This window comes from Castor canadensis, chromosome 1 (genome assembly GCF_047511655.1).
Source record: "Castor canadensis chromosome 1, mCasCan1.hap1v2, whole genome shotgun sequence".
In the NCBI taxonomy this organism is placed as follows: Eukaryota; Metazoa; Chordata; class Mammalia; order Rodentia; family Castoridae; genus Castor; species Castor canadensis.
In genome coordinates, this window is record NC_133386.1 from 132,116,651 (window position 1) to 132,137,456 (window position 20,806).

At 44.9% G+C, this 20,806-nt stretch overlaps 1 protein-coding gene and 1 non-coding gene across 4 annotated transcripts in view; both read right to left on the reverse strand.

The window, feature by feature from the left end:
• Window positions 1-9,017: 9,017 nt before the first annotated feature.
• Trnaa-agc (transfer RNA alanine (anticodon AGC)) lies at window positions 9,018-9,091 on the reverse strand. Its single transcript has one exon. It is a non-coding gene; the product is annotated as a tRNA-Ala (tRNA).
• Window positions 9,092-12,980: 3,889 nt separating this feature from the next.
• Window positions 12,981-20,806, reverse strand: part of Uvrag (UV radiation resistance associated) — a 322,555-nt gene continuing 314,729 nt past the window's right edge. For all 3 annotated transcript variants that reach the window (XM_074082663.1, XM_074082669.1, XM_074082674.1), the window contains one exon: window positions 12,981-14,894. In XM_074082663.1, the coding sequence (XP_073938764.1) occupies window positions 14,192-14,894 (703 nt within the window). In that variant the 3' untranslated portion in view covers window positions 12,981-14,191. The remainder of the gene's footprint in view (window positions 14,895-20,806) is intronic.

Here is a 20,806-nt window from a genome sequence, read left to right on the forward strand (position 1 = left end):
CCAGGCCTCCTCACACTGGGATGCACTTCAGCAGGTAGTGTTCACTGGGGCAGATGTCTGTCTGCTCCCCCAGCCGCTGCAGCTGGGCTGCACGTGGCCCATGAAATCCCAGGAGTGCAGCCTGTAGGAAATGAACCTGGCAAGAGTGACTGTGGTGACTCCATGCTGGTGTCGTCAGACCTCTGTGGCCTTCCTCCTCACAGTGCTCAGCCTCACCTGCACACCTGTCCACAGCTCCATAGATGAGTGCTTGTCCCCTTTCAGCAAGTCCCTCAAAGTCACAGCAGTGAGGACGCTTGTGTGGGGCGAGACTTTGCCTCCTCGTGTTCTCCACCCACCTGCAGCTCTTGGGTGCATCTGGGGATCAGGACAAGCTACCCTTGCTCTTGCCATCTGAGGACCTGTGTTCCAGCTCATTCTCCATGGTCTGGACGCCCCTGTGCTCCTCGCTGAGCTGCCCCTGCTCCACTTCCAGAGTCAGGAGTTCCCACACTGGCATCAAAATTATCCTAACACGTCCCAGACTGAGCCTGAGGGCACAGGGGCCACACAGGTCTTCATCTCCCAAGGACCAAGCAGCAGAGGGTGGTCACTGAGGCTGGGCCCAGAGGATATTTGCCAGATGTCTGCCTACCTGGTGAGCATGCCTGGCCAAGGGTGGGGTGTGAGCCACACTCCCTTTTCCTTCACACTCTCAGGACTGCACCCATCATCCCCTGGGGCAGATGCCTGGCTCCCAGCTTCTGCCTCCCACAGCTCCAGGCTCAGACCTGACTTCTCAGCTCATTGTCCCCTGCTGGCCACACCCCGTTTTTCTCCAAACATCCTTCCTTCTTTTTTTGAGGTGGGGTTTTGCCCAACTGGCCTTGAAATCTGAACTCAAGTGATTCCCCTTCCTCAGCATCCAGAGTAGCTGGGACTACAGGTATGTGCCACCATGGGGCTCAGCCCTTGCCTTTTGTTTCCTTGGCTCCTTCCAGTGCTCTGGTCATTTCTTTTTGGTCCCCTGGGGCCTGGGACCAATAGGGGAGAGCTCTTCCCCTCTTCCTCCTACCTCTAAGAAGGTAGGGCTCCATTCTGAGCCCACTTCTCCCCTCCGCACTCTCTCCAAGGAGCTCTAGTCTGGATAGCCAGCAGCCACCAGTAGCTTTCAGGTCAGACAGGCCTCTGAAACCTGTCCAAAACTGGACTCAGAATCTCTCCCCATAACCCTGCTTTTCTCTTTCTACATCCCAGTCTAAGGAATGTGGGCCTGGGCTAGTACAGTGCCCTTTTTGAAGGATAATCTATATATAATAAACTATATCCATTTAAAACATGTTTATTGTTTTCATATTTTTCATGTATTGAGCTTGTATTGTCATTATGGAATTTCTTCTTTTTTTTTCACTACCGGGGTTTGAACTCAGGACTCTACCACTTAAACCACAACTCTTTCACTGTTTTTCAGGGAGCGTTTTACATTTTTTGCCTGGGGACTAGCCTGAACCTCAATCCTCTTACCTGAGGCCTCCTGCGTAGCTAGGATCACAGGTAACCACCAACAAACCCAGCTTATTGGTTGAGATGGGGTCTTGATAACTTTTCACCTGGGCTGACCTCCAACAGTGATCTGCCTGATTCTGCCTTCTGAGTAGCTGGGATTACAGGCACAAGACACCATACCCAGCTAGGAATATTCTTCTTTATGCCTGGCAATATCCTCATCCCCAAGTTCCTTTTATCTGTTGCCCCTGGTTAACCATTTACATGGTGTATTCATCCCAGGCCTTTCCTTACTGTAGATCTGAGCATATCCAGCCTGAAGAATCTCCTTTTGCTTTTTTTGTTATGCAGGTCTCCTTACAATAAATTCTTTCCTTATTTGTATATCTTATAATATCTGAATTTCGCCTTTAGTTTTGCAAAGTATAGAATTATTGGAGGTAGTTGCTCTTTCAGCACTTCGAGTGTGTTCCAGTATCTTCTGGTCCCCTTTGTTTCTGTTGAGAAATCAGCCATTAATCTTAATTGTATCACTGTCTATCAGTATGTGAAGCATCTTTCATTTATTTTTTGTCAGTACTGGGGTTTGAACTCAGTGTCACGCTTGCTAGGCAGGCGCTCTACCACTTGAGCCGCTCCCCCAGCCCTTTCATCGTGTTGGGCATTTTTGAGACAGGGCCTCATGAACTGGCTTCGGCTGGCCTTGAGTTGCATATGCCTGCTTTCAAAATTTCTTTTTTCTTTTTTTCTTATTAGGAAATATTCATTATACGGGGGGAATTTGTAGTGACAATTCCACTTAGACTTATGTTGTACATTAGTGACATCGCCCCCATCTCTCCCCCTCAGCCCCCTCCCCACCCCACTTAAAGCAATTGCAGGAGGTTTTCTAGTTCTTTCTCATATAGGTATATGAAGTCCACCTGCCATATACCATCACCTTAATCTCCTTCCTTCACCCTCCCCACCCACCAATACCCCTCCACACACACACACACACACACACACACATACACACAGTCCCTGTTTTATAGTTTTTTGTTATTAATATTAAAGTTGCTTTCAAGATTTCTTTTTACCCTTGCTTTTATCGGTGACTATTCTGTGCCCACATGTGGTTTTCTCTGCATTTTTCCTGCTTGAGATGTGTTAGGACTCTTACCTCTGAGTGTTTAAACCAAAGTTTGGGAAGTTTTTGGTCAGTATTTACTGAAATACCTTTTCTTGCCTGTCTTCTCCTGCTATCCCCCTTCTGGTACTCCAGCTACACACACTTTGGATCTCTTTATATTATGTCTCTGAGGCTCTGTTCACTTTCTCCCAGTCTTTTTTTCTCTCTTTTCTTCAGATTAAGTAATTTCAGTGCTTATCTATCTTCAGGGTCAGTTTTTTTTTTTTTTTTCTGCCACCTGTACTTTATTGCTGAACCCAGCCAGCAAAATTTCCCTTTCAATTATTGTACTTTTCATCTTTGTAATTTCCACTTAGTGTGTATGTCTGCATATGTGCGTGTACATACACACACACACTTTTCTGTTGAGAATCCCTCTCTTTTCACCCATTACTATTACTTTTCCTTTAAATCTTTCAACATATTTTTCCTTTTATCATATTTATAAAGCTCTGCTTTGACATTTTTATTGCTAAATCCAACACTTATGCAGACTTCCAACTGCAAACTGTTTCCTCCATGGTGGGCAGCAGCAAGTATCTCTGCTCAGTTCCTGCCGTCTTCAGTTCCTACTGTTTTGAGTGGCTTTCCAGAGTCTCCCTAAACCTCTATAATTTGGTGGTCACTCAAGGATTTGGGAAATTCATATTCAGATTTTGGTGCTCACTTTTCTATGGTTCACTTGTTTCTGTGGGTTCTCCCTTAAAATTCCAACTGTTCTGCCAGTCTTGTCTTTTGTCCTCTAATACCTCAAACCAATATGGCTTTCTCCTCCCTAAGAGGAATGAGTGGGAAATGCCCTCACTTTATAGAAGGCAGCACGTTCACATACCCACCCAGTCCAGGGCAGCGCTGACTTTCACAGTTAGCTTCTGTCTCTGATGGTTTTTCACACCAGGCTCTTAGCATTTGGCTAAAGATCTGGGCAAAGATTGTGCTCAGGTTTTGGGTCTTAGGCTTTCTGCAGTTCTCTTGCTCCCAGAATTTCCTCCCTAAATTGCCAGCTGCTCCTACAGCTTTCGACTCTACTCCCCGCCCTCTGAAGTTTTCCACCTGCCACAGCCTTGGGGCTTTGGGGACACCCTAGATCCTTGACTCTTCTAGTTTGCAGTTTTTCAAGAGTAAACTTTCTTCTGGTTTCTGGTTCTTGTTTTTTTTTTTAAGACATTTTACGGATTCTTTAAATAATGGTTTTTGGAAAATAATTTTTTTTAGCATTAACTGTACAACGAGATTTCCTTGTGGCACTTACAACAAGCATAACTACAACAAGCTTTGATCAAATTCACCCCCTCTTTATTACTTTCTTTTCCCCTCTCTCTCTTACCCCTTAAATAATTGTTTTTTAAAAAATATTTTTGTCCAAGCTGGTCATGGTGGTACACATCTGTAATCCAGCACTTGGGAGGCAAAGGCAAGAGGATCTTGAGTTTGAGATCAGCCTGGGCTGCACAGTGAGTTCAAGGCCAGCCTGGGCTGCATAGTGAGACCTTCCCTCAACTATATGCACTGCAGATTTCATAGATGAGGTCTGCACAAAGGCTCATGTAGCCCCTTCATCCAGCCCACTGTGCTCTCTTTAAAACACACACTAGAACATGTCATTCTCTTCACTTGTGACCCTCGGGAGGTTTCCCATGCACTGAAGATCAAGTACAAGATCTACAATACCATGCAAAATGAAATGGACAGATTCTTTTAAGGTTAAAACATTGCTGTAAACCCTCTAAGGTTGAAAACTTATTGCTATTTGTAATATTGCCTAAACAAGTCTATGCCAGGATTGGATCTTTCACTTTTCCATTTTCTTCCCAGGGCCTGGCACACACTGAAGCCAGAAGCAGAGGGGTGTTCGGGAATGGTGCCAAGGTGAAGCGAGAAATTCTTTTGGCATAATGATGCTAGCACAGGCTCCACTGACTGCTGCAAATGGTCAGTGGGTCTTGTGGATGCCCTGCTGGGGGATCAGAAACCTCTTTTCTTCTGCACAGACTCTCCAAGGCTGAGGGGAAGATGGAGCCCCAGGGGAAAGGAAACTCAGGGGACAAAGGGATTCCGGGAAGTAGCTCAGAGAAGAGAGGGCAGAAGGGAGGGGCTGGCCACACAAGGCCCCTTAAAGATCTAGAACAAAGGCCAAGGTTGGGAACAGGTGAACACAGCTCCTCCTATGGCCTCACTGTCATCCCTCCTGTCCCAGTAAAGTAAAACCTGTTTACATTTTCTCTAAAGTCCTTGTTTTTGGGGATGGGGAGTTAGGAAGAGACTGTGAACTGCAAGAAAGAATTGTTCCTTAACACTGTCCTGCCCTTCATTTTTACACTCTAAGATATTTTATAAACAAACCCTCTAAATTTCAACGAATGTTTATAGCTCTCCTACAACCATAAAACCAAAACAAGATTACAAATGAAAACCACACAAAAGTACTGAGCCAATTAAATTCATATTAGCAATATTAATTTAACGGGATAGATGACGTTTTGCTGAAACCAAATCGCCCTCCCACGACTCTGGCCCTCCCGCCACCCTGCCAGGTCCTTAGCCTTTCATGTGCCCATGCACCGGGCGCCAGGCTTCTCCCACCATTTCCCGCCTCTGAACTTCAGGGTTTCTTTGTTTGAGCTGCAACCCTGACATCATCTGGACTTCACTGGGCAGGAATGCTTTATTAAGTGCCTGCTCTGTCCCTGCTCCATGGCAGCAAGGGCAGCCTATGGAGTGCTGGCATTAAGCGAAGTGGCTTCACTCCTCTGACCCCTCATCCCGACCCAGGCAGAGTGGACACAGCCCAGTACAGTAACGGGAACTGAAGTGCTGAGTGTCTCCAAAGCCAGGCTGTCATTGCCAAGGCCAGGCTTTGTTGAGCAAGATTTGTGAATTCTGACCAGAGTCTGGAAAAGGACTTTGAGTGGAGAGAGAGAGAGAGAGAGAGAGAGAGAGAGAGAGAGAGAGAGAGAGAGAGTAGGGTCTCACTATATAGCCCAGGCTGGCCTCAAACTCAAGATCTTTCTGCCTCAGCCTCCCTAGTGTTGGGATTACAGACGTGTTGGGATTACAAGTGTTGGGATTACAGACGTTGGGATTACATCCAGCTTCCTTTCTGCTATTTTCTTCTTACAATATATATATTGGAGAAACAAGGTTGTTTGTCCTGAGTTTCCCCATCTGGGTTTTTCTGGCTGCATTCTCCTGGTGGTAACGCGCTCACCTGACCCCTGAATTTCCTAGGAACTGGGAGTTAGACCTAGAGCAGTGCTGGCCAATTGTGAGTGATGTGAGCGGCAAATACGAGTCACGGTAGAAGTTTTACATTTCCCAGTAGCCACATTTTAAGAAGCGAAATGAAATTAAATTGCAATAATATACTTAACTCAATATATCCAAAATATTATCATTCTAGCACGCAGTCACTATTAAAAGTGAATCTCAAAACGTACATTTCTTTTTAGTACAAACTCTCTGAAATTCAGTGTGTATTTTACACTTACAACACATCTCAATTTGGACTAAGCACTTTTCAATGACAGAACAGCCACGTGTGGCTAGGGTCTCATGTAATGGACAGCACAGATAGGCTCGATTATACTCAGGGCCACACCATCGCAAGAATGCTTCATGCGTGCTCTGTGTTCCCATCAGGAGGCACGCAATGTCTGGCTGTCTTCTCGTCATGGCATTAGCAGCCATTGGCGATCACTGGCTTCAAGTGCTGATTCATTAGGAGTTACAGAGTGTGACGGTCTAATTCTGTGATCCCTCTGGAATCTTTTCACTTGAAATATTTCTAGAAAAATAACTTCCCCTCCCCAACTCTTTGGCTAGCTGGCGCCTACAACACACATGGCAAAAGGAAGCAAGGGTTTGCTTCTTCCCTTTCCTTCTCAGAAGGTCCAAGCCATGCTTAGGACGGGCCACTGCGTGTGCTGTGTGCTGGAGGCATGAGGGTGGCCACAAGGAGCCTTGCTAGCCAACTTCCTCGCCTAGTCCTCAGGTGTCACCTCCCAAAGGCCCACAGAGTTCTCAGTCATCCTCAGAGGGCCCCTTTTGCCCTGGCCTGTCCCTGGAGACAGGATCTCCAATGAGGCCCTTGTCTCTGCTGTCTTCAAGCGCCAGGCAGGAAAGTCCCTGGGTAGTGACAGCTCCAGTCCACCCCATTCCTCACCACACTGGCCTCTCCCCCTCCTCCTGCTACCTTCATTTCTGGGCCTTGCTTCCTCATTGCTGAGGACCTTGAGGCTGTGCCCTGTTGTCACCTCCCTGGTGCCTTATCTTCTACCCTGGTGCTCCCTTTCAGTTTCCATGGTTTCTCTTCCCACCTTCTTCCTGTGCTCAACCTGAGTCCAAGCTCCTTCACTCTGGCCTTTCTTCTGCTGTCCCTGTGTGTGGATCCTAAGTAGCCCTGCCACAGTCACACCCAGTCCCCTCACCACTGCCACCACACACTCACACCCAGCTCCATGCACAGCTTTTTGTGCTTTTCTGTCTCTTTCCAAGGGCAGCAGTTGTGCCCACCTTGTGTGTTTCTTGCCCTGGAGCCTGGTCCAGGACCTAAGCCTAGTCCAGGGCCTGGCATTCAGTACAGTCAGCAGCTGCTTGTCTCATGAATGAACACATACAGGTCCAAGGCAATCCCTTTGCTCTTGCTTCTTGCCCTGGTTGGTAGCCCTATTTGTCTACCCCTTGATCTACCTGCTAGAAGTCTTTCTCGCCCCTCTGGCCCCTTGGTCTTGTATGTCTGAGTCACAATTTGTGTCTCGCAAACTTTGGGTACTTACCTCACACTTCTAAGTTAGAAATACACACTTTCCCCTCTGGAAAGTTGTGTCTTGCCCCACCACACAGTGCTTATGAGGTTCTCGCAGAAAGTCTTCCCAGATTAGCTCCTTCCTAGCGAGGGGCTGTGAATGGAGAAGAGCTGTCTGTGGCTGCCAGGATGTGCGGTGGGTCGGGAGAGCAGGATTTGGAGGCTTCATGGCCTGGGATTGGTGTAGTCACCCCCTGTAGGGGGATTTCTTGTGGGCTCCTGGGTCAGGGGCGATGGTAACTTCAGGGCTGTCAAATGCAGTCCTGTGCATTGGTACAGAAAAGGCACCCTGAGTGTCTGAGAGTCACTGCATCACCAGGTAGAGCAGGCAGTACAGTGCAGATGACCAAAGAGCAGGCTGGGTACGCAGCAGGGCCTCAGTTCTGGCACTGGGTTCACTGACACTCAGGAAGTTTAGCGAGAATCTATCTGATAATGCCTCAAACACACTCCTCTCTTTGCTACTCATAAAAACTCAGTTCCGTAGCAAGGCAGGGTCTTCCTATGTAGGCCAGCCTGGTCTTGAACTCATTGTCTGCCTCATGAGTACTGGGATCTCAAACGTGCACCATCACACCTGACTAGTTCTACAGTCTTTCTGTCCCTAATGGTCAAGAATGACTTCTGATACCAGCCCTGAGCATGTTAGGCCTCCTGGGGGTCCAAGGGTGTAGACTGCACACTCCAGTTCTATGCTCTGCCTCTTTGCCACTCCCCCACCCACCCTAACACACACTCATGCTTCCGGAGCACCTACTCTGTGCCACTGAAGGTAAAGCTTAGGCAAGGTGAGAAGCAACTGGCAGGTTTTGGGGAGCAAAGGGCCTGTCCTCAAGGTTGGCAAGTTCTGGAGACAGCTGTTGCATGACCAAAAGGTTGAATATCACCTGTGTGTAAGGCAGCCCAGGAGTGTCCTCACATAGCAACAGGTGGCTGAGGCTCTGACCCATGACCCAGTCATGCTGATTTCTTTTGAGGATGTTGTTCCCTATAAATGGATCTAAAAAGTGTTTTGTGGTCAGGCACAGTGGCTCACACCTATAATCCTAGCTACTCAGTGGAAATCAGGAAGATTGTGGTTTGAGACTAGTATGGGCAAAAGTTCTTGAGACTCCATCTCAACCAATCAAAAGCTGGGTGTAGTGGTGCATGCCTGTCATCCCAGCTACAAAGGAAGCATAAGTAGAGGATTGTGGTCCAGCCTGCCTGAATATAAACTTGAGACCATATCTGAAAAACAGATAAAGCAAAAAAGGCTAGGGGCGTGGCTCAAGTGATACAGTGTCTGCTTAGCAAGCTCCAGGCCCTGAGTTCAAACGCCAGTGCTGCAAAAAAACAAAAAAAAAATTGCAAATAAAAATTTAAAGAAAATAAATGTATTCCTTAAAACATCAAAACTTATTTTAGTACAATTAACATACGCTAATTAAAATGAATGGGAAAAGCTCTTATTTTAACCACTTTGAACAATATACTTCCTTAAACTACTTTATGCACTTTTCTAGCAAACTAAAATTATTGTATCCTTTTCCCAAAGCTGATTTTATTTTTTATTTTTTCTGGTGCTGGGGATCAAACCCAGGGCCTCATGCATGCTAGGCAGGTGCTCTACCACTGAGCTACACCCCAGACCAAGCTGAAAAATTTTAAGTTAGCTATTAATTTTTTTGGCAGTACTGGGACTTGAACTCAGATCCTTGCCCTTGCTAGACAGATGCTCTACTGCTTGAGCCCCCAGTCATTAATTTTGTGACTTTTTTTAAAAAAAAATAGTGTTTGTTACATTTTTTACAAGTCTTTTTCTCAAGAACTTGGAGAAGCTGGCAGGGGGGGTGGCTCTTCTGATGATACAAACCCTCATCAGAAGCAGGCCATCAATTAAATGGCTTACCCCAAATTCTTCACAAACAGGCAGAGTGACAAGTTAGTCCTCTCCTGTCTTGCATGCTCTGGACCCAAGGCAATCAGAGACTGGTTTTGAAGAATGAATACAAGCTTGCTCCTAGGACAAGAGGAGCCTCTGTCCAGGCTTAGAGGAAACCCTGAGCAATGGGCTGAAGTCACTTTGCAGATGAGCTCGTGGGCTCCAAGAAGGCAAGTGCCTTGCCAGGGTCTCATAGCTAATGAGTGGGGACCTTCACTGGGCCTGGGACCTCCTGACTTGCTCTTCTGTCCGGCTGTGGCCTTCTCTCTCCTGACCCTGCTGCTCCCCTCTTGAGGGCTCCTATCCATGTCATTGTCAGTTACCCAGTATTTCTGCCCACTCCCACTTCCGTGCCTTTCTGATTTGCTGCTATAACGTAATGGGGACTGAAAGCTCCTTAGAACTGTGTTTTGAACACAGCAGCCAGCAGGCTGTGAGCTTGCCACTGTTCTTGCAGTTCTGTGCTTGGATCCACCTATAGCTACTTCACCACCTGACTCTCTTGTTTCTGTCATTCTATTTATGGACTGCTGACATCGCCAACCTTCTAAAAAAAGCATAGAATAATTTTATAGACATGTGTTTTTCATTCATTTAAAATCCACAAGGCTGATGCTAATTAGATATGTTAAGAGGAAGTAAAAGAAAAAGAAAGCTATGTACTCTGAAAAAAATCCAGAATTCTGGGCATCATTTCAGCATTGGACCGGTAGTCAGAAGCTGTGTTGAGAGCATTTAGGGATGGGCAGAGCTACAGAAGCCCCCTGCAGAGTGGACACAGGCAAGTGAGGCTTCCCGCCACGGGTGGCAGCGTATCCACCCCACCCCTCCCCCATCCCTCAAAACACTTCCTGTCTGTGTAGAGCTTAGCTTTTGCAAGTTGTTTCAGCCCTGGCACACAGTGTATGCAGATCGAATCTCTGCCTCAATGATTCCACCAAAGTCCGATGCAGCTGCGAGAAATCCTCGTTGAACGACCACCTCCTTCCAATGTAAAGATTGTAGTTATTCATTAAAATGTCATCTCTACTCTATCAGCTCTGGTGGTGGGGCTAGCATCCCTACTTGACACACTAGGAGCCAGATTCAGAGATTACATGGCTGTGCCCAAGTTACCACAGAAACCTGATGGCAAGTCTCAGGCATCCTTACCACCACTGTGAAATGCCCACTCACAGGACAAGGGGGACCTAACACTGCCAGAGTCATAGAGGTGACTGGTTGCCACGGACATTTAGAACTAGCTTAAAGAGAGGCTGCTGTGCTGTGGCCCACAGTAAGGCACAGCTTTACTCCACTCATGCCCTGACAACTCAGGGTGCTTCTTTTACACGCACAGATTTTGCTCCCAAAAAGAAGAGTAACCAGACTCAGGCAAGTTACCACTGGCGTCCGCCTGAACTGACTGCTAGTCTTGATCTCTTGACTTAGATCTAACCAAGCTGTTTTTTTTTTTTTTTTTTTTTTAGCAATACTAGGGTTTGAACTCAGGTCCTCACACTTACGAGGCAAGCACCAGACCACTGGAGCCATGCTTCCAGCCCTGCCTTTCAGCTTTAAGTGTGGAAAAGGTATTTAGTGGTGGCTCACTGCCTTAGTAAGTCCTTCACACACACACACACACACACAGTCGAGTCTTGCCTTGCCTCTGGGCCTTTGTCCATGCTGATCTCCCATCTATAATGGGTGCTCTTACCCATCTTTCACCCACACAACCTCCATGAATTTTTCCTGATCCTTGAGTCAGACTGAACAGCTTTCTCTGAACTCCACAGCATGAAATACATCTCCACCAAAGAACTGTCACATTGACTTGCAACTAATTGCTAATACAATTACTAGAGAACATGGCGAGGTCAAGGCTTGGTAATCTCTGTGTTAACTTTGTTTAGCTGAATCCCACACGCGCATGCACGCATGCGTGCTCTGTAAATGCTGAATGGCTGGCTGTTTAAGAGCAAGGTTTTTATACTTAACCCAGCTTCAGTCTGAAATTCAAAACAATGAAGACAGGACTCAAACATAGCAGGGAAGTAACATACATGTTTAACTCTCAAAATAAATACTAATCAATTTTATTTTATAAATATAGATGCTAAGTTTTCTTCCAATTACCAAAAGAGCAGTTTCACATGGCATTTATTATTGGTGGTGGTTTAAAAAATTATTTAAATAACCAGTTAGGTCAGGAAAAATGGGCACTATTGGAACTGCTAACAAAATATAGCTAGGTACAATCTTTCAAAACTAATATTCTGAAGGAAAAAAAAATCTCTGGAATTTCTACAGTGGTTAAGAGGAAGTGGAGAGAGAAAATGCAATCAAATATTCATTTGATGATATTTGCTGGTTAAGAGTCTCATTCGTATGAAAACTGAAAGGGCCCTGAGCAGCTCAGAAATGGATAGTAATGAGTTTCCATTTCAACTTGTACCTTCCAAGCAAATTTTATTGTTCTAGTGACTTCCAAGATTAATTACAAAGATTAGTGGGTGATAGATCATACTGTATTTGGGCTTTGCAAATGAATTCTGAAGCTTTTGGAAGCATGTAATACTGAAGGTTCTACCCAGGTCATGGCAATCAAACAAACGCAAATGAAAACCCCAACCCAAATTACGTAAACCCAAACCTAAATGGCATTTCAATCCATGTGCCAGTGGATAGGGTGGGTAACTTCTGATTGGTTCTTAACAATCTGATTGCATTATCAAGAGCAGGACTCCATGCTGCCATGGAAGGAAAACACCAGGAAGCCCAGAATCCAGGACTCTATAAAGCAGAGAAGATGGAGGGCACCCAGAGCTCTGGGTTCTATCCAGTTATGCGAAACCTGAGATGAACACTGTGGCCAGGAGTGCTCCGTACGTGGCCCCAGTGTTTGGTGGTGCCAGAGCCAGGCTGGAGGGCCTGCAATTGCATGCACCTAGAGTTTGCATGAAGTTTAAAGCCCACCCCCACTTCTGGGGAAATCACAGGTCACATGGGATTCACTTTCCATTCTTCAGTACTAACAATGACCTTCAATGCCCTTTTCTTTTGTAGATGTCACTTCCCTGGAGGATCCCATGGCATGATGTTTATATCCAGGATGGTATCTCTCTCTCTACCCTCTTTGACCTAAAATGAATGACAGTACCCTGCAGAGAAACTCCTGCTCCAGCTGGCCACTGCTCCAGGTCTGAGGTGGACTCCCCTCTTCCCGTGGGATAAGATGGATTTCCTTGGACCAAGTTAAAACTTCCAATGGCATGAGAGTTGGGTCTGTCTGCTATGCAGTGGTTCTGTGAGCGCTCTACAGGAAATAACAGCTTTTAACAGTAAAGCTATCTGTTAAAGTTCAGTCCAGGAATGCCCGGACATAACACGAGCATGATTACGAGACCCGTGAGTTAGGTTGCTAGGCAAAATGCAGCTACCAGGGAGCACACCTGTGAAGTATGCATTGCTATACATAGTATGTAACCTCATACAACTCAGCAGCATCAGCTTAGACTCAGCCAGGGCTTTTGTCCAGGCTAGCCCCACCATGATGTGATACAAAGAGATGCAGGATTAAGACGAATTGCAAAGCTGGGAAAAAAAATCAGGCCAAGTGAAGTAAATTCAATTTTTATTCTTCTATACAATACATGGATATATGGATAAATTTTCCTTAAAGAGCTTGCAACCCTGAGGCAATGTCCTTGGGTACATAACGTATAAAGCAATAGCAAATGAAATCTGAACGCAGGAATGACAATTGGACTTCAAAAACATAATTTAATACTTATGGAATTGCACACACACCAATAATATTCCATGCTTCATCTAGTCTCTTAATCCACACAGCTCAACTGCCTTGCAGCTTGCATACTGGACAGCCCGACTCTCTACCTGTATTTTGTCATATACGTTGTCTTCCTTCAGACTGAAATTTAATAAATTAACATGGGATTTACATCTAGGGTTTTTTGGTGAATGTATTGCCAGAAAGCATGCCTAATTTTTGATCATGTAAAACTTTGGGCCCCAAAGGGAAGTGGATGCCGTCTGACTGTGGTAACCCCGGGGTCCTTGAGGGTCTCATGGATCCACCAAAGGTAGGTTTTTCATCTAATCCGAGGACTACATCAAGGGAATGGCGGTGTGGGGATGGAAGATCATTGATTAGAAGAGATGGAAGGGCATGACTGCTAGTTTTAGACTAGTGAATCTGGTGCCCTTGGTCTTCAGGAGGCACAAGCCTGAAGACAGGGCCACAGTGGGTCCGTGGGTACCGTGCCATGTGGAGGCAAGGGTGGGGTGAAGGGGCCTGGGAATAACGAGACTACTATGCGTCTCATTCATCAAACTGGTGGGTGCTGCAGACCCTTTAGAAAACAGTGGAAAGCTATTTTCGAACATTCCATCTTCCCAAAGTTTTATAAACTATGGTGACGGCAAATGCTTATGAGAAACTAAAGTGAGTTCATTATATTACTTATATATTATCATTTTCCCTCTCAGGATAACATAGATGTGTAAATAAAAAGCAGACGATACCCATAAGGTGACTTGAGCTATAAGCTCTTTCAACTAGAGAGTGACTTTTGCCGTAAAACAATCATCAGGCCTGAAGAGCAAATCTTGAAAGCAAAACTTGACTTGGTCTGGCCTGCGAGACACAATGATCCTGAGTCCCTCCTCTGTTCCCAAAGTTGGTTTTTCTGAGGAATATCCTCCATTAATATTCATTTTTGTGGCATAATTATTAAAAAGGGTAAGTGCAGCTTTATCCTCATTGAGGCAGTGATTCTGCCCTGGTCCTCCTGTCTGTCTGCTCACTTCACTTATCAGAACTTCTGCGTGGCCGGCGGAAGCTGGACACGTTTTCATTCAGTGCATAGATCCTTCGGGAGAACTCTTCAAACTCCCCCAGCACTTGCTCATCACACTCCACTGCCACTGCACTGTCCACCGGGATACAGTTAAACGCTTCTAGCTGATCGCCTGAGGTGAGACCTGTGGCTTCCAGCCCGATGATTTCCTCTGCTTGCTCCACGGCACAGCAGAGCTCAGCCCCTGGGGCCGAGTGGAACTCGCCTGAAAGCTGGGCACTGGTGGGGCCAGCCTGTTCGCCAGGCAGCAGTGTGCCATTTACTGTGGCTGGGTGCCCAGAGAGGGCTTCTCTTTGTTCTTGGCTAGTGTCCATACTCACATGGCCCTGGTTTAAGGTGTCACCCAAATCCACCCCTTTTTTCTTATTTTCTTTGGAAAAGTCCAAGGAGGTGTCCAAGGAAGAGGACAGAGATGCCGTCTTTCTCTCAGATTCTCCCACTGAAGGGATGGTGCGCACAGGCTGTGCTAACGCTGAGTTGTAACTGGGAGGAGGGGTTTTGTACTGGAGTCTCTCATTCTCTGAGCTGGCCCGTTTTCGGTGTCCTTTGTCTGGGGAAGGAATCCCCCCAGAGTAGCCCACAGCTGCACCCCCAAATATGGAGCTTTGTCTCTTTGGAACAGGGATTGCACTGGAGGTGTGATGTCTGTCGCTAGAAGACAAACAAAAATGACAAGTTACTTTCTGCTTCAGAATTCACCTTAAGCCTTCTGGGTCCAGAGATAGGCAATCACATTATTTTAGGTTTGCAATAATAAAACTAGATCATAACCAATTGTAGACAGCATTTATTATAGTGTTGGAATGCAGGAATCAACAAGCATGCTGGGCCCAACTTTGGGCGCCTCCTTTAAGAAGGCTACAGCTGCATTCAATCCATTTAGGAGAAAAGAGTGCCCACAGTAGGACGGGGGACAGAAACCACATCATATGGGGAAGAGCTCAAAGAACGGACAGACTGGCTCTGGAAAGAAAAACATGTGGAGGATGCATATAACTTCATAGATGCCTGAAGAGCTATCAATCCTTACTTCATCTTCAAAAGCAGTCATCTGCATTTGGCAGACAGGTTAAATAACTTGTCTACGATAACTCAGTGAGGCAGGGACAGGCCAGACGAAAACCCGCGATCGTGACTTGATGATCAGCAGCCCTTCCGACACCCAAATGCTAATTGCCCTGCATTAGCAAACTGGCACAGAGAGAATCAGGAGATTCTTTTTTGCTTTTTAATGAAAAGCTAGCTTGGGAAATGCCTTCTCTTTTCCAAGGCTAGCCGCACATCCTGCTTCACAATAGTCTTCAGTGCCTTCTTTACAGCCTGAGTTACTTTTCAGGAGGAACTCGTTGAGCCAGCAATAATAATCACCATACAGCTATACAAAGCCTTATAGTCTGTGAAGTCATTTCACATACATCATTTTGCTTACAAAACCCCTGTCAAGAGAGCAGGGCATGCGTTCATACACTTAAGTCTGAAATAATAAATAATAATCACTTAATGGAAATAGAGAATGCAGACCTTGGAAATGATGTTATGTTATATACTGTGCTAGATAAGCCACCTGGAGTGCTGGTCATAGTTCTAAAAGTTATTATTTGCAGATGAAATTAGCTTCAATACAACTATAGCAACAGACTGGGAGAGAGGCGGGGAGGCACAAGAACCATTTGACTGTGTTTTCAGGTGAGCAAACACATGGAGAAGTTAAGTGATTGTGAACAGGCTACCAGCAGGCAGGAGGAGAGGTGGGACTTGCCTTGCCTCTATTTGCAAAAAAGTTTAAAAAAAATTTATAAGAAAGGACTGGGGGCCTGTCTCAAGTGGCAGAGCATTTGCCTCGCCAAGCAAAAGGCCCTGAGTTCAAACCCCAGTACCCACCCTCCAAAAAACCCCAAACAACAACAACAACAACGACAACAACACAACTGCAAGAAAGGCCCTGCCTCCCAGGAGCTTCTAGTCCTGTGGATGAAAGATAATTATAATTATTCCAACAACACATTTTCAAATTATAACTTCAGCAAGTTCCCTAACAAAGAAGGGACGTAGGGTCACTTCTACCTGTAACCATAGCCACAGCTGTGGAACTATCTCACTTACTGTTCCCTCTTCCCTCACGTTTTTCTGATGCTGAAAACCTGAGGACTCAGACATCCAGCAAGGGTCATTGTCCTTGAGAAAAGGCACCCACAGGTTCCCTCCCATGGCCTGTCAGACCTTCCTGCTTGGCTATAAATACTGGTGCCAAGAGAGATTTCATAACTAAGGGTGGTCCCTGGGGTGCATATCGACCTGGGCAAGTAGACTAGTAAATTACTGTTTTTAGTTGTCAAGAAAAACAGAACAAAAGTCAACAAAATCTGTTGGTCTTAATCTAGGTTTTCACAGTAATTGGGTACGCGGCATGTTTGGGCCAACCTTGTTGTCGCTGACCGCGTCCTTCCTTCTCTAAATGATCACAGGCTGACTAGGCGGGTGAACTGAAACAGCACATCAGCAGCATCCCTGGCTGCGTGTCCTTTCAGTAACGCACCAGACCAGGGGGACTCTGAAGACCCCAGGTGGAGAGCTTGGAGCCCTGAAGGAGGCTGCTGGGATGCAGCCAGAGGCGAGGTGCTTCACCACTTCTGGCTGTGGCAGATCAAGGCCCTGATGCCCTTACCACCCTGCTCTGCTCTCTGCTTAGCTTCACCGTGGGCTGAAAAAAGGCAGGCGCTGGGAACAGGCTGGGCGCCCCTAGCAGGGCTTACAACACAGGAGGAACAGGGGCTTTTGTAACCCTCACTGACTTTTAGACTCCCTGAAAGCACGCTTCACCTCTGCAAGACAGACAGGTAATAAAATGTGACATCTGTCTCACCAACTACAATGGGAAGGACACTAGCATTTTCCAGAGTATTAGTAGTGTTCTTAGCACTCTGGAAGGCACTCTGCACACTTGGAACCCTAGCATCCACCCTGTGAAAAAGGCAGACGTGGGTGGGTGGTTCCAGCTGAAGACCCCAACTGAGTGAGACTCAGTCTGACTCCAGAGCCTACGCTACATATTGTGTTCCACACAGGAGCTTTGTATTCAGATTCAACCGACTCTCACATACCCACAAACTCTACCTAAGCCTGGTACATTGCTTTTTTTTTTTGGTGGGACTGGGGTTTGAACTCAGTGTTTCATGCTTGCAAAGCAGGTGCTCTACTGCTTGAGCCACGCCTCCAGTCCCCATTGCTCCTCTTCTCATGGATGGATTCTAAGGCTTAGAGAGGTAAAGACTTTGGGGTTTTCTGACACCAGGATTTTGTGACATTCTTCTCGGGAGACCTTGGATTTTCACACAAGCTGGAAAATTATTAGTAAAACATTTTCTTAAGAATGGTAAGAAAATGAAGCTGGGTGTGGTGGCTCATACCTGTAATCCCAGCTACTCAGACGGAGACTGGAAGGATTGTGTTCAAGGCCAGCCTGGGCAAAAAGTTCAAGAGTGTCCTATCTCAACTAGTGGCACAATCACTGTAAACAAGGAGCTGTAAACAGGAGGGTTGTGGTCCAGGTCAGCCCAATGAGAACCTAGCTCAAAAAAAAAAAAAAAAAAAAAAAATCCTGCTGCTAGTTTGCTGTGTCCATATATGCTTTATTTTGTGAATTTTGCAGTATTAATTTTGGCTGTTCAGAATTGATTTTTTTTTTTAACTTCAAGGTTTTTTTTAACTTCCTGATTTTTAAAATAGCTAAACTCTAAACAGCTGAAGTATTAAAATGATTACATTAAAACTTTAAAACTGCATTATACAAACACATATGCATCTCAATTATTACAATAACTTATGATCACAGAAAAAACTAAAAAAAGTGTAAACTACATAAAAAGATAAAAAACATGACAAGCCTATTGCCTGTCAAATAGCTGCCATTAATGTTGGATATTTTCCTTGCAGACTTTGATTTTATGTATGCGTGTTTAATTTAAAAAGCCTATAGATTTGTTTGTGGTATATATACATAATTCTGTGTCCTGCTCATGTATGCTTTAACATCTGGGTAATTTTAATGGTTTAAATTTAATGTTTAAAGTTTAATTTTAATGGTTGCTCTTCTGAATGGGATATCATAATTTAATTAATTACTCTGATTTTTATAGATTTAGGATGTTTTTGAACTTTTACTACTAAAAACAAACTTCTGTGAGCATCTCTGTATAAAAACTACAGAGATTTTTAATAAAATAATTTTGATCTTCAGATTTGATAGGTTTTGAGAAGAATCGTTCATTACATATTTTAGTACAAGCTAAATTTTAAAAAAGCATTTATTTCTACTACTGCCTAAAAGAAAGGTAGCTATCAAAAAAGGTATAACAGGGCTGGCAGAGTGGCTCAGGTGGTATAAGTGTGAGGCTCTGAATTCAAATCTAGATACCACCCCCACCCTCAAAAAAATACTAAAAAAGTCACAAGGAAGCTGGGCATGGTGGAGCCCTCCTGTAATCCCAGCACTTGGAGGCTGAGCAGGAAGGTCAGGAATTCAAGGCCAGCCTGGGTTACATGGTGAGACCCTGTCTCAAAAACAACCAAAACAAAACAAAACAAAAAAGACATGCAATTGATTAAAAAACTGAGAAATGTTAAGGTAAAGACTATCTCTTTCTTACACTAACGCATAGGCCATAGTTTATAGGTCTTAATAAATTACAGTGTGAATAAATATTTAGAAAGTTTAATATTTTTTAAAAACTAATCAAATTGTCAAAAGTAAATATTCAAAGGGCTAATTAAACACTAATAGTTTTTATATAATCAAATTATATAATTTGATTGCTCTGAAAGAGATGAACTTTATCAGAGTAATGCCTGTTCAATCAAAGAAAAACAGGCCATTGCAGTCTTGCTTTATGATCATTTAATCTCAATGAAGAGTTGAAACTCAGAGATTTACTAATTATATGACCAACTTTTAAATGCTATTGACAATGTACTTATTTAAATTAGTGCCATAAAAGTTGTGATGAAAAACTTAAAGGAGTTTCTGCTTTTAAAAACCACCCATGGGCTGGGACTGTAGCTCAGTGGTACAGTGACAGCAGGTGCTTAACATGGGCAATCTGCTGCACGCCAAGGAGGAGAAAAAGAAACAACCCAGAAAGAAAACAAAACCACCTCCCTTCAAGTGTAAGTATGGGTGTAGCAGTTTTCCCTCACCCCCCACCTCCTCTAAGCCCTACGCATTTGGAGGTTCTAGGTTTGGGGTACAGAGCCTGAGGTTCAAGTGACTGGACTGAGTCCACCAGGTCACTGAACACCTTGTCCTCCTTCATCTCCCTGTTTTGAGTGGATGTCTCTTCCAGCTTGGCATAGGTCCAACTTGGAAACATGATATCTGTGGTTTAATGCTACAATTTAAAGGAATTCATTAAAAACAACAGCCCAAAGATATTATAATTGCAGATTTACAAGGCTGTAGTTTAGTGAAACATGGCACAGACTTGAAATATCTGAACCATATCAGGCACTGTTAAATGACTTTATAATAAACCTTTGCTGTAAGTAAAAAAGGACTTCCTAGGGTCACATAATAGCACGATGAGGGAGAAGCCAAGTAGCTTGGAGCTTCGAGGGCAAGGAGGACAGTCTGGTTTAGATTTGGCTTCTCTGGATCAAGTTTTCCCCGAGCTCTCTAAATTAAGGTGATTAACTTCTTTTTCATTCTGTGAGTCCTTATTTATTGCAGTCAGTTACCTTTTCTTATCATTTCAGACAGTGCTCTTGAGAAAGGACGTCCCAAGGCCTGGATTTTACTCCCAGCTCAGTCACTACGTTCCCGTGTGTGGAGCCACAACTGTACCACGTCTTAGTTATATGTCGGTTTTCTCCCTTGTACGATAGATCACTGGACTATGGTTAGCACTAAATAAAGTACTGTACTCAAAATCCTTGGCAGGATGCCTGGCATATCCACTGATGGTAGAGTTGTTAGAACTGTGGTTGCTGTCATTATGACTAGCTTCCCCAGGCTTCGTAATTCCAAAAGTATTACCTTATTTTACGGAACCAACGGAGGCTCAATGACACTCATGTCTTACATAAGTGCAGAGTGACAGGCAGCACCCTGCAAGACAGGAGCAGGACCCCTCTCTCCACCCACATCTTCACTGCTGTGCATCTAGGAACTCACAGAAGCAGCAAATAAAGAACAGAGGCAAGGGTAGAGAATTTTCCTTGGGGACACGGGGTGGGGAAGGCTTTGAATAAAGCAGAAATGTAAACCCCTCTTTAGATGATCCACTTAGGGATCACCTTGGTAAACACAAGAACTTCCCAGAATCCACTGAGGCACATTCCAGTTGGTCTTAAACTCCAGATGTACCACTTTTTCTGTATGAATTTAGCTTCAGAGGGAGAGAACTTTTGCAAGAGGGGCACCTTCTCTATTTGCCTAACCTAAACACGAACGACCATGTTCAGCACTTTCCTAACAACTTAGGAATTCCTTGCCAGGGAGTCAACCTGTGAAATGGTAGAATCCAGTTCACTCTACGCCCCCATCCTTGCCTCACTACCTCTGTCTCCTT